The sequence below is a fragment of the Lithobates pipiens genome, unplaced genomic scaffold, assembly GCF_037356315.1.
Source record: "Lithobates pipiens isolate NorthernLeopardFrog02 unplaced genomic scaffold, aLitPip1_a1.2 Scaffold_13, whole genome shotgun sequence".
NCBI lineage: Eukaryota > Metazoa > Chordata > Amphibia > Anura > Ranidae > Lithobates > Lithobates pipiens.
In genome coordinates this window covers 100,642,405-100,655,027 of record NW_027507718.1, presented here as the reverse complement: position 1 = coordinate 100,655,027, position 12,623 = coordinate 100,642,405, and the positions used below count along the sequence as shown (strand labels likewise).

Genomic DNA, 12,623 nt, shown 5'->3' with positions numbered 1-12,623 from the left:
ATCGAATTGTAGCGTTTCTGGACAGGAGTTTCATCTTTCAGATTTATCCTCAGTTTCAGGTTAGGGATGCATCCTATGTCTCCCTCATCTCGCGCAAAGACATCTGATTCATCATATAACATTTGTCTCGCTATCTCCTGTTCTTCTTCTGAGAGATCTTCCAAATTGACAGGTGGGTGCCACTTAACAGATTTGTTAGTGGGTAGCTGATTTCCAGTGTCCACTTGATTCAACTGGTTTACATGAAACACCCTTTTCTTCTGGTCAATTCCCTTTCCATCGTCTTTGTTTGGAGACAATGGTAGAATCTCAGCTGCTGGAGAGATGGTACCCAATACTGTTCTGGGTGGAAGGTAGATGTCATGTTGAGCACGGTTCAGTATAGGTATCTTCACCAGTTTAGAGAACCCATTTGGCACATCTACCACTGAAGGAAATAGTTCAAGTCCTTCCTCAACTGGATATTCGGGAAGTGGTTCAAATGGTATGATTCCTCCTTTCGGCCACGCTCTAATTCTGCATTTGACTTCACAGAGCTCGCCTCCTTTAATCTGGAGTCCCTTCTTCCCCACTTTGACCATACGACTATCAAATATTTCTCCTGGGTCAGTTGCTTGACTGACAGCATTGACAATGTTATTCGCTACACTCTGTCTTACTTTCATAGCTTCACTCAGCAAGATAGTCAGGTTTTGGGTACTGTTTGGTCGGTCACGGTTTTCTCTGATCAATTCTTCGATAATATTAAACCCAAGAATTGGATTGTCATTACAGCAGTCACTCACCAGCATTGGCACATAAATGGCTAAGTTTCCATGTCCACTACTTTCGAATTCCAGGCAGACTTCAATCCACCCGATGAATGGAATGATAGAACCATTTGCAGCTGTAATGGATAAGTTGTCATCACAAAGTAAATCTTGTATGTGCCTAATGGAGACGCTGGGTAGAAACTTTTCTAACCATGCCTTCCCGACAATGCTGACCTGAACTCCTGTATCCATCAACATGTCAACTGGAACACCATTCATCCGACATGACAGTAGGCATTTTCCTCCAATTAATTGTGCTACGTGGTGTTTGGAGAATCCATTCTCTTTTGGGAGTGTTCTAGTTGACCGGTGGGTGAATACCCTGTTTACCTTAGCATGGGACAGATCATTTGAGGTGGTCACTGGTTGTCCCTTTCCCAGTGACCGTCTGTCGTTTCCCGACTGCCTTCTTTTCTTCAAGCAATCAACCGCTCTGTGTCCTGTCCAACCACAGTAGAAACAATGGTAGCAGTTCTGACTCTCTCGTTTAATGCAATCATCACACCTGGGCTTGCAGTGAGTTGTATCTGGAACTTGAACATTGGTTAGTGGCTTAGTCATTTGGTTTCCAACAATAGGAGTTAGCTTCATCATCTTTTCCAGGTTCTTTGTGAGAGCAGAGACCTGTGTTGTTAGTTCCATTAATGCAGTGTGATTTGCTTTAACATCTCCCTCAACTCTCTGTTGCAAGGTGTCTTTTTCACTATTCCCTGGTGTCTGGGATGAATGAACAGTAAGAGGTTTATGTTTAGGTGCACTGTTTAAGCGTCTCTGCCTTTCTGTTTCCTCATGAACTGATCTGGTGACTTGCTCTATGATAAAGTCATCCGTTACTGTCAAATCAGACACGTAAGGCTTGATATCTCGTCTAACATTAGAATTTTTCTCATTTAGTCCCTGATACAGTGTATGAAGGAATATGCCTTGCACCAGTTTTTTGTCATAGTTAAACTCTTGCCTATCATGTTGTGATGTAGACAGAACTTTTTGTTTTAACCCCACTAGCCTGTGAACAAATTGTTGTGCTGTTTCTCTTTCTTGCTGGGCAGCATTGCTAAGGTCCTGAAATAACTCATTACCACTTCGTTCTCTCATATGTGACTTCAAAAACCTTTTCAATTCAGCAACAGTAAGATCATCTTTGTCAGTCAACATATCTTTAAAATTACCAGGTTTGATTATTCTCAACACTGTGCGTATAATTTCAGATTCAGGGAATTTTTTTGTTAGACCCTCGTCAATTTGTCTGCACACGCTACTGTAACTCATGTCCGAACCATGATCTGAAATTACACCACCATGCATTTTAAATTCTCTACATGGCAACAAAGCAACAACATCAGTTAATCTCACCACCTCCGATACCTGTTCAGTCCTTGCAGTCCCACTACTTATTTTTTTTGCAGCGGTTGCAATGTCCACAGTTGGTGTACTTTCCTTGTTAAGTTTTAGTTCATTGATCTTGTCTTGGATAATGAGTAGGTAAGACATACCTTGATCTTCCAACTTTTCCAGCTGATCACTTCTCAAGTAGTCTTTAATAAATTCAACAAGTTCCATTTCGTTGGTACCAGTCACTGATGGAACGTCCACGTCTCTTTCATCTTCCAGCATAATAGCGAGGCTATGCAGCTGTTCTTCATTAAGCAGATGAATTTGTTTCCGGATATCCCACATCAGCGCACGATGAGGAGACGCCATCTCTGTTGCAATCTGAAGACTTGCACTCACAAGGCAGACGACACTCAGGACTCTCCTTGTAGCTCTGTAGCAGGCTCACGCTTGTCTCGCACTTCCCTCTCACTGGTAACACAACGAATCCCGGCACACGAGCCACCAAAATGTTACCGGTCTCAAAATGTGAATTAAGAGAGCCGATGATTGTAGACGCGATGAGATAAGGTGATCAGCTTGGCGTGGACTGCAAAGAATCACACAAACAGCATGAGATATGACCACTGACTTTATGGCTGGAAGTAGTTTTTTTTTACATAACAATACATCTTTTACATTTTTATAGTCACATGTTTATAAACATTAACAATATATATAATACCGATTTTAACTAAAGTATTTTAAAACGTAGTTATAACAATGAACATTACTAAATTTAATAACATATATATCCCTGTTATTCAGTGTTATAGATAATTATCTTTATCTCTCTGGTACATTTTAAGTGTGCAATAATCATACTAGCAATGTATTGCTTTAATACAAATATTTTCATGGTAGTACTCTTTTTTAACCACTAGATGGTGCACATTGCATGTCTGTATGATGCAATACATAAGCTTTACATATAATAGGTTTTTTTCTATATTAAATAACAGAAAACATGTGCTTCTATAAATCTATGCAATTTCCAATAAATCAGGTTTAAATATACCTATTTAGAAAGGTTTAGTGTTTATCATAGACATTTGTTTTGACTAATGCAGTATTTTCATGTTCTTATGCACTTTTCACTTGTTTCTGACACATGCTGTTCTAAACTTCTAATTACAGCAAAACAATAGCATAAAATCTGCTGAGACTTTTTCTGCATCTGCTCAAGATGTTTAGGAATCTTTCTATCACAGGTTAATACAGATTAGGAACAATTTAGAGTACATACCTGCAAAGAATCACACAAACAGCATGAGATATGACCACTGACTTTATGGCTGGAAGTAGTTTAATTTCCAGTCACATGGTGTGTGGCCTTATATAGACTCTGTTTGTGTACCTTCTCTGCCATCTACTGGTTATTAATAGAATAGAAGGGATATGTTTAGAAATATAAAAAAAAATGAATATGTACTTTGCTTTGGGGTGTCTGTTTTGTGACCATATAAACCCCAGTCCGTCACACTGACATTGTGAAAGGGCTCTTAAAGCACTTGGGCTTTCACATTAGGACTGCAGATGAAGCTTCTTTCAAGCGCTTTACAGGCGCTTTTTTTAACGCTAAAGCGCCTGAAAAACGCCTGAAAACGCCCCAGTGTGAAAGGGGTCTAACACTTACTGTACCTGACTCCTGTATTGATCCAAGTCTGTAGGTCTTCTCTTCCACTATTCCTGATTTCATAGATTTTGCTGAGAACAGTGGGAGACATTGGTTCCTGCTGCTGTCAGTCAAATATAGTGAGCAGACAGTAGGGTGTGTGTCTAATGGGGCAGACGCAAAAACAAATACCATTGCACAGAGAAAGTAAATATAAAATTGTTTACTATTTTAATTAAATTAATAGACTCTACAACCACTTTAGGAATGTTAAATACCTGGCAGGTGGGGGGGGGGGTGCTGATGCATGCTGGGAGTGTTATTAAATGCCTGTATGCACATACTCTTCCCTCTAGAACAGCCTTTCTCAACCTTTTCAACACAGAGGAACCCTTGAAATAGTTCTCAGGTCTCAGGGAAATCTACAACTCATGATACATTAGTGTGATGGTCAGTGGGAAGAATGGTCCTTACACTTGTGGTCATTGGGAAGAATTACCTCCTTACAGATAGTTAAAAAGATGAATGGTGTCTGTGGGAACTTATCTGAGAGGCAGAAATTGCCCAATGCTGAAGGAACCCCTAGTAACCTCTGGAGGAATCCTAGTTGAGAATCACTGCTCTAGGACTTTTGCCCTGAATGGATGCATCTGTGACATCTGCCATGACCCTTGTCCTTGGGCCTTAGGGTCTAAGGATGTGGGAAGCTTCAATAATCTCCCCCTCCTCACGGGACCCCTTGAGGATACTGGCTGATTGCTGCAATGGAGTGTTCTGAATACAGTTGTCCTCCACATGGTGGTGAATGGCTGACTAAATTGGAAAGCAATACAGGAGCCTTTCCATTGCTATCCTGCCTTTTCTATGACTGAGATACCACTACAACCCTGGTTGTCCAGAAGCCACTTTAAAGTAGAGTCCAGCCAATATAGCCCTGTGAAATAGGCCCCCAGGAAGGTAGAAAGACATGCAGAGAGCCAAGGACTGTGTTTAAAGAATAATCTACATGTATCCTGTGCTTGCACTTATCTCGTTCCTATTTCCTATTTCTCTACACACGTGTGCAAAGAAAATTATAGGAGCAGACACATCTGCCTTGGGGGGGGGATTTTGGGAACTCATGTCTGCACCCCACCTTTGGACCCTTTGTGTGTATGGATGGTGAGCGACTTTATCTCGTAGTATGGTATATTCATTGTATGTTATTTTATGTCATCATCTAATGTGCGGTTATCATTTACAGTATTATAAGGTTCCCTCCTATTCCTCTTTAAGAAGTATGGTGACCCTACGAAAAGTGTCAAGGTCAATATTCCCCCTTTGGATATCCCTAATGCAATATTTAATTATATAAATACATTTGTATGCTGTAGTTGCTTGGTATGGGATATTCTTAGTGAATTGATGTGAGGGAGGTATCCTGAACAATCCTGCATTAAAGCGGGAGTCCGCCGTTTTTTTTTTTTTAAAGCCAGCAGCTACAAATACTGCAGCTGCTGACTTTTAAAATAAGGACACTTACCCGCCCAGCGCGCCCGCGATGTCGGCACCCGAAGCCGATCTCTCGATCGTCTCTCGGGTGCTGCCGCCGCCATCTTGGGTATGGGAATCAGGAAGTGGAGCCTTTCGGCTTCATTTCCCGGTTCCCTACTGTGCATGCGCAAGTTGCGCTGCGCAATAAGGATGGTCCCCGCTGTCTCTGGGATCCGTGTGTTTCCCAGCAGACAGCGGGGGACCTGCAGAAAGGGGCGTAGATTCTGTGGAAAGGGGCGTCGATTCTGCAGATATCTATGCCGGAAGTGGGTGCAGATACCTGTACTGTACAGGTACCTGCACCCCCCTCCCCCCTGAAAGGTGCCAATTGTGGCGCTGGAGGGGGGAGGGTTCCAATGAGCGGAAGCTCCCCTTTAGGGTGGAGCTCCGCTTTAAGCAGCTTGTTCATTGTCTTTTCACATTTGTCTATGGACTTTTTAGTTGATTATTAATAACATTTTATGCACAATAATAAGGCTATATTAGCGCCATTTCCTTTTTTTTTGGGTTTAATGTTGTTCATTGTTTTATCTGCCCTTATATTTTTGTAATGTTATGATTTCTTTGTAATAAACATGTACCTTTAATCTGCTTTGTGATCTATTTGGGCACCTTGAAAATCCATGTCTAATGCCGCTTACACATGACTGGACTTTCCGGCAGAAAAGGTCAGACGGAATAATTTCATCCGATATTCCGATCTGTGGGGTTCAGCTGACTTTTTTTTTCAAAAATTCTGATGGACCTAGAAATAGAACATGTTTTAAATCTTTCTGAAGGAATCAATCCCTATCGGGAAAACCACTCGTCTGTATGCTATTCCGACGGACCAAAAACAACGCAAGGGCAGCTATTGGCTACTGGCTATTGAACTTCCTTTTCTAGTCCCATCGCACATCATCACATTCTAAACGAACGGACTTTGGTGTGATCGTGTAGGCAAGTCTGTTTCAGCGGAACTCCATCGGAAAGACGGTCAGAGTTTATTCTGACGGAAAGTCCGGTCGTGCATAAGCTACTTACTATTATCAAAAAAGTGTCTCTCCTATCTCCTGGTGGCCTGTCAATCCCTTTGCCAGGGACCAGAAGGACGGATGCTCATGAGGAGTTGAACCTCCATATCCCGCCTATACTTATTCTTCTGACACACAGACAAACACCCATAAACGAAATAGCAAATTATGACTGCAGCATATAATAATTTAATTACTTTTATTGAGACATAAAACATCCAGCTGAAAATGATAAAATAAGTAAAACAAAACAAATATAAATACATCAAAGAAATTTTAATAAAGTCATTAAAAGTCACCAGTATTTCCAAAGTTAAAAATACAATAAACTAAAAACTAATTTAAAACAGACACAGTAAGCCCTTGTACACACGGTCGGAGATTCCGACAGAATGTGTCCTATCGGACCAACTTTTCCAACTTGCCGGTAAAATTTCAGACAAAATGCTCCGATCGGACATACTCCGATCATGTGTAGCCTACTCCGACGGACACAGTGCCACGCATGCTCAGATCAAATTCCTAGACCAAAGCTATTGGCTACTAGCCTGAACGTAGTCCCGTCGTAACAAAATAACGTTATCACGTTATGTACAATCGGATTTTCCGACAACTTTGTCCAACCGTGTGTATGCAACAGTTTCGGACAAAATCCGTTGGAAAAAATCCAACGGATTTGGTTGTCAGAATGTCTGACCGTGTGTACAAGGGCTTAGACTATCATAGCTTAAATGTAAAAGATAATTGCACTAGTGAATAAGACTTGCAACAGGCATATAATGTTTTTTTTTTTGTTTTTTGTTTTTTTATAAACATAACTGAATATTAACTAAGCAAAAGATCAAATTTATTGCACAGCTTTGCATTTACATGGAAATAGTATGTGTCTGATAGGCTTATAGTGATAAATGGCCACCTTGAGATAGACTTCACCCTCTGTGCCTTCCTCTGTGGTACACATTGGACATAGATCCAACCACATAAAGTTTGGGTAGTGAAAGGAACTGGATATTCTCCTTAGAGGTAACTATTTACATGTACACTGTGGCTAAACATTGTATGTCTATTGTAGAGCTCAAGTTTTAATTTAAAGCAAGTTATCCTTAAGATTTAAACTACAGTGCAAATAAATATTCCATGCCATAATCTGAAACAAAAAAAAGGGATCAGATATTCTTCCTTTTCTTCCTTTAAGTCTTTAGTTGACCAACAGTTATTATCTCAGTAGTAACCACAAAAACACCATAATTCTCCTGGAAAAGAGGTAACTTCTTTATTCCTCCATGTCTTGGGAATTAAGTTAAGGTTTGACTTAATTAATCCAGAACACCCCTGCTTTTCAGGATAAAGTCCATACATTGATGGCTGAGAAGACACTCTAAGTAGTACTTCTGTAGGAAGAAACATAAAATAATTACATACATATACCAAGAATCGCTATGTGTACAAGAATTATATTGAACATTGTAAGTTGTGGCTTGGATGGAAAAACTTAGTAAGAAAAGCAATATAATTTTCCATATTGTTTTTGTTAATGCAATACTTTTTATGTAAAATTCAAATGACAGCTTCACCTTTAATGAAGTTACCCTTTACTATTCCCCATTCTCATGAGTGCAGAAGCCCCAGTCATTACTATGGGGAACTGTACTCATTGGCCTTTTTCCTATAACAATTAATTGGTCTGCAGCACACATATGCAAACTGAAGGGAGACGGGCTAAGACATTGGATCGTGTCTGAAAGTAAGTATAGAACCAGGCTAATCCCTCATCTCCTACCCTATCCCCTTGGCTGATGATTTATGTAGAAAGCAGCAGCATATGACTGTCACAGATAAGGGCTGTGATTCAAAAAAAAAATATTGGGGGCGTGGCCGGCACGTGACTGGAATGGCCGCCTGAGAACTGAGCTCTCCACATACATAGCGGCATTGAGCGACTTCCAGCTAACCTCAGCCCATACCGAACGCACGGTGACCGTCCTAATCTCCCGCTCCATCACGGGAGAATGTCGCTGAAACGAAAAGACTCCAGACCGCCCCGCAAACTGACGGCTTTTATGTACCAGCCGTCGGCGCGGCGAGGCCAAGATGGCGCCGCTCCGTCAGGAAGCCTCACATACGCAGCAGCTGTATCCTCCTCGCATGGAAACACTGCATCCAGAGACTCACCTAATAATGTGGTAAGCTCTTCGCAGGGTGGCGATCCACTCCGTTCCCCCCCTGGGACTCCTACTACCCAAAGCCCAGTCAAAAGCAAAATGAGGCTGGATGCCTCAGGGATAGATGGCGATGGCTGTAATTTAAGAGAGCTCCCCTCTCATACACCTGCACTAGGCCCACAGCCAGATGCCATTGCCTCTTTCCCCACCATGGGACAAACTGTTATTGATACCACCCTAAAAGAGATGCTTATTTCACTCCGTAGTTCTCTACAATCCGATATGCTCTCATTCATGCAAGGATTTGATAACAAATTGGGCCTAATAGATACCAGGGTCACTCACTTGGAATCTAACATGGATACCATGACTGCCACCATTAATGATTTAATTGATTCGCATGAGGCACAGGCACAGGAAACTAAATGGCTGACCGACAAATTAGCAAATTTAGAGGACAGAGCCAGGCGAAATAATTTCAAGATCAGAGGAATGCCCGAGTCCATTCAAAATACTGATCTGCCTGCCTTTGCTAAAGGCCTGCTTAAAGCACTACTGCCTGAAGCAAAAAATATGGAATTGCTTATTGATCGGATACATAGACTGCCAAAACCTGCGTTTCTGCCGGACTCTGTACCCAGAGATGTTATTCTCAGGGTACACTTTTTTCACATTAAAGCGGGAGTCCACCGGGACTCCGCGTTTTTTTTTTTTTTTTTAAAAGCCAGCAGCTACAAATACTGCAGCTGCTGACTTTTAAATAGTGACACTTACCTGTCCAGCGCGCCCGCGATGTCGGCACCCGAAGCCGATCGCTCGCTCGGCTGCCGGGTCCCGCCGCCATCTTGGGTATGGGAATCAGGAAATGGAGCCTTTCGGCTTCATTTCCCGGTTCCCTACTGCGCATTCGCGAGCCGCGCGGCGCAATCCGGACGGTCCCCGCTGCCTCTGGGAGCTGTGTGTTTCCCAGCAGGCAGCGGGGCACTTGCTGAAGGGGGCGGGCGCTTGCGGAATGGGGGCGTAACGTACCCCCCGTTCCGCAGAGAGCTAGCCCGGAAGTGGGTGCAGTTACCTGGATTATCCAGGTAACTGCACCCCCCTCCCCCCTGAAAGGTGCCGATTGTGGCGCCGGAGGGGGGGGGGGATTCCGATGAGCGGAGGTCCATTTTAGGGTGGACCTCCGCTTTAAAGAGCAGTTTATGCAAAAAGTAAGAGCGCTACCAGCACTCCCTGATCCATATGCTCAATTACAGATCTTTGCTGATTTATCCCAGCATACCCTGAGTAAACGCAGGCAACTTAACAACATCACTAAAACCCTACGCAACAACCAAATCCAGTACCAGTGGATTGCACCTGCCAAACTCTCCATCACTCACGCAGGCACCAAACATGTCGTAACCTCAGTACAGCAGGGTTTACGGATGCTGAAAACCTGGAATGTTATTCCTTCCAACAATGATATGGTGCCTATGGATCAAAGTAACACGGGAACCATGTCGCCACACCCCTTACCTCAGAGGGACTATGGTCACATTCCATCTACCTGAATGGCTGAGGTCCGTCTATATGGCTATGTTCTGTGGTTGTGATCCCTGCTCACGCTCGGTTTCACTAGACTTTTACCCCCATCCAGGGCTCCTAGACACTGTTGTGTTGTGTCTCTGCCCTAAGCACTGTTAGTGCTGGTTTCTATTTTTTGTTGTATAATTTTTTTTTTTTTTTGTTGTTGTTCTACCGTTCATCTAATTGACATATACTCCTGGCCTGGAAGCAATCTTCCCTCATCAATCAACCCTTGGGCCCAAACCCCCCATCAGCACAGCTTCCTCTTGTGACCAGTGCTCTATCCCCCTCCCCCCCTCCTCCCCTTTTTTTTGTTTTTGTTTCTCTTCTCTTTTTACAGGTACTCCGAAGCTGCGCTAAACTTCTCTACCAGACCCTGCTGTCTTCACCTCTTATTGACCCAGCACACATCCTTTTGAAGACCTCTCTTCACACTACATCACCTTCCTCGCATCTCATCCAACCGTACGGAAACCTGTTGGCATCCGACCTGCTAAGTAATTATAAGGTACCCCCATTCATCTTTGTTACACCTCAATACGCACTATGACTATCAAAATTGTCATGATTAATACCAAAGGATTAAATCATCCTGCGAAAAGGTCCTCTCTCTGGGCCTTGGCTAAACAATCTAAATGCGATATAATCTGCGCTCAAGAAACACACTTTTTATCCAGTAATCCTCCTTCTTGCACCAATAGAAACTTTAGTACTGTATACACCGCTAATGCACCTCAAAAAAAGAAGGGTGTTCTAATCGCTATTAGCAACTCGCTAACCTTTCAACAAGATCAATGCCTTTCTGATCCTGGAGGCCGCTTCTTAATCTTGAACTGCCATATTAATGACGCACCCTACACCATCGTCAACGTCTATGTCCCAAACACTCACCAACTTCGATTTCTTCGGAAACTGAATAGAAAAGTTCATTCAATGCAACAAGGTGCAACTATATGGTGTGGCGACTTTAATTGTACCCCCGATCCAGAAATGGACTCTACATCTCTCTCCAAAAGAGGACGACCAGAATTGAATTCTCTACTCCATGAACTGGGCCTCTATGATGTCTGGAGATGCACACATGCAGACGAAAAGGATTTCACTTTCTTTTCCCCCTGCCACAATACTTATTCTCGCATTGACCTTTTTCTTACAGACCAATGGACCCTGCAAAAAATATCTACTTCTACTATTCATATGACTTCTTGGTCCGATCATTCCCCTGTAAGCATCACTATAGAAGACACTAACAGAAATGCTCCGACTTACCTTTGGAGGTTAAATACCTCGATCCTGCAATCTCCACTGTACAACCAAACTCTAACAGACAATCTAAACTCTTTTTTTGAATGTAACGAGAACTCAGTTGATGATCCGGCTGTTTTATGGTCCGCGCATAAGGCTTTTATGCGCGGAATCTTTATACAATTAGGTGCTCAGGATAGGAGACAGAGGAGGCAGCGAATGAACAAAATATTGGCAGAAATACAATCCACTGATCTACTTAATAAACAAAATCCTACACCAACATTGAAATCACGACTCATTGCTCTCAGATTGGACCTTAGGGCCCTACTCCTAGAAACTCACGACAAATTCCAAAAGCGACTTAAAATGAAATTCTACGCTGAGAATAATAAACCCGGTAAATTTCTATCTCATAGGATCAAAGGTTATTCCGCTAAAACCCGACCGCCCTACATCTATCATCCCCACACTAATTCTAAATTGACTAATCCGCAAGATATTGCCAATGCCTTCAGTGCATACTACAGCTCACTCTACAACCTAAAAGATAATCCGACTCAACCCAAACCCTCGACAGCGCAAATTAAAGCATTTTTAGACTCCATTGATCTGCCTAGTTTAACCCCCCTACAACTAGATGACCTTAATGCACCTTTCACAGAGACAGAAATCAAGAAGGCTATCCAATCATTACCTCCCAACAAAGCCCCAGGTCCTGATGGTTTTGTAGGAGAATACTATAAAAAATATGACTATCTTCTCACCAAATACATCACCCCATTGTTTAATTCCGCTGCCTCCTCTGCCTCTTTCCCCCAGGAAATGTTAAAAGCATTAATCGTCACAATACCGAAGCCAGGGAAAGAACCCACTTTAACCCAAAATTACAGACCTATCTCCTTGCTCAACCACGATGTGAAACTGTATGCCAAAGTAATAGCTAATCGGCTTAATGACTTAATGCCATTATTGATACACCCTGACCAATCTGGTTTTATCAAAGGGCGCCAAACGTCTGATGCGACCCGTCGTATGATAAATATCATCCATCACACAGCGACCCATCGGATGCCTTCTCTGCTTCTCTCCTTGGATGCGGAGAAGGCATTCGATAGGGTTCACTGGCAGTATCTCCAGCAAACATTGGAAAAATTTGGATTCCAGGGTCATATCCTAATGGCAATCTTGGCCCTATACTCCTCTCCATCAGCGCAAGTGTATTGCTCCTCCATGTTATCTACTGATTTTAAAATATCAAATGGCACTCGCCAAGGTTGCCCCCTTTCCCCCTTAATTTTTGACC

At 42.6% G+C, this 12,623-nt stretch overlaps 1 protein-coding gene across 4 annotated transcripts in view; it reads right to left on the bottom strand.

Annotated features, from left to right (window-relative positions):
• Positions 1 to 6,526: 6,526 nt before the first annotated feature.
• Positions 6,527 to 12,623, bottom strand: part of SUSD1 (sushi domain containing 1) — a 321,740-nt gene continuing 315,643 nt past the window's right edge. For all 4 annotated transcript variants that reach the window (XM_077475343.1, XM_077475342.1, XM_077475344.1 and 1 more), the window contains one exon: positions 6,527 to 7,735. In XM_077475343.1, coding sequence (XP_077331469.1) covers position 7,735 — 1 coding nt within the window. In that variant the 3' untranslated portion in view covers positions 6,527 to 7,734. The remainder of the gene's footprint in view (positions 7,736 to 12,623) is intronic.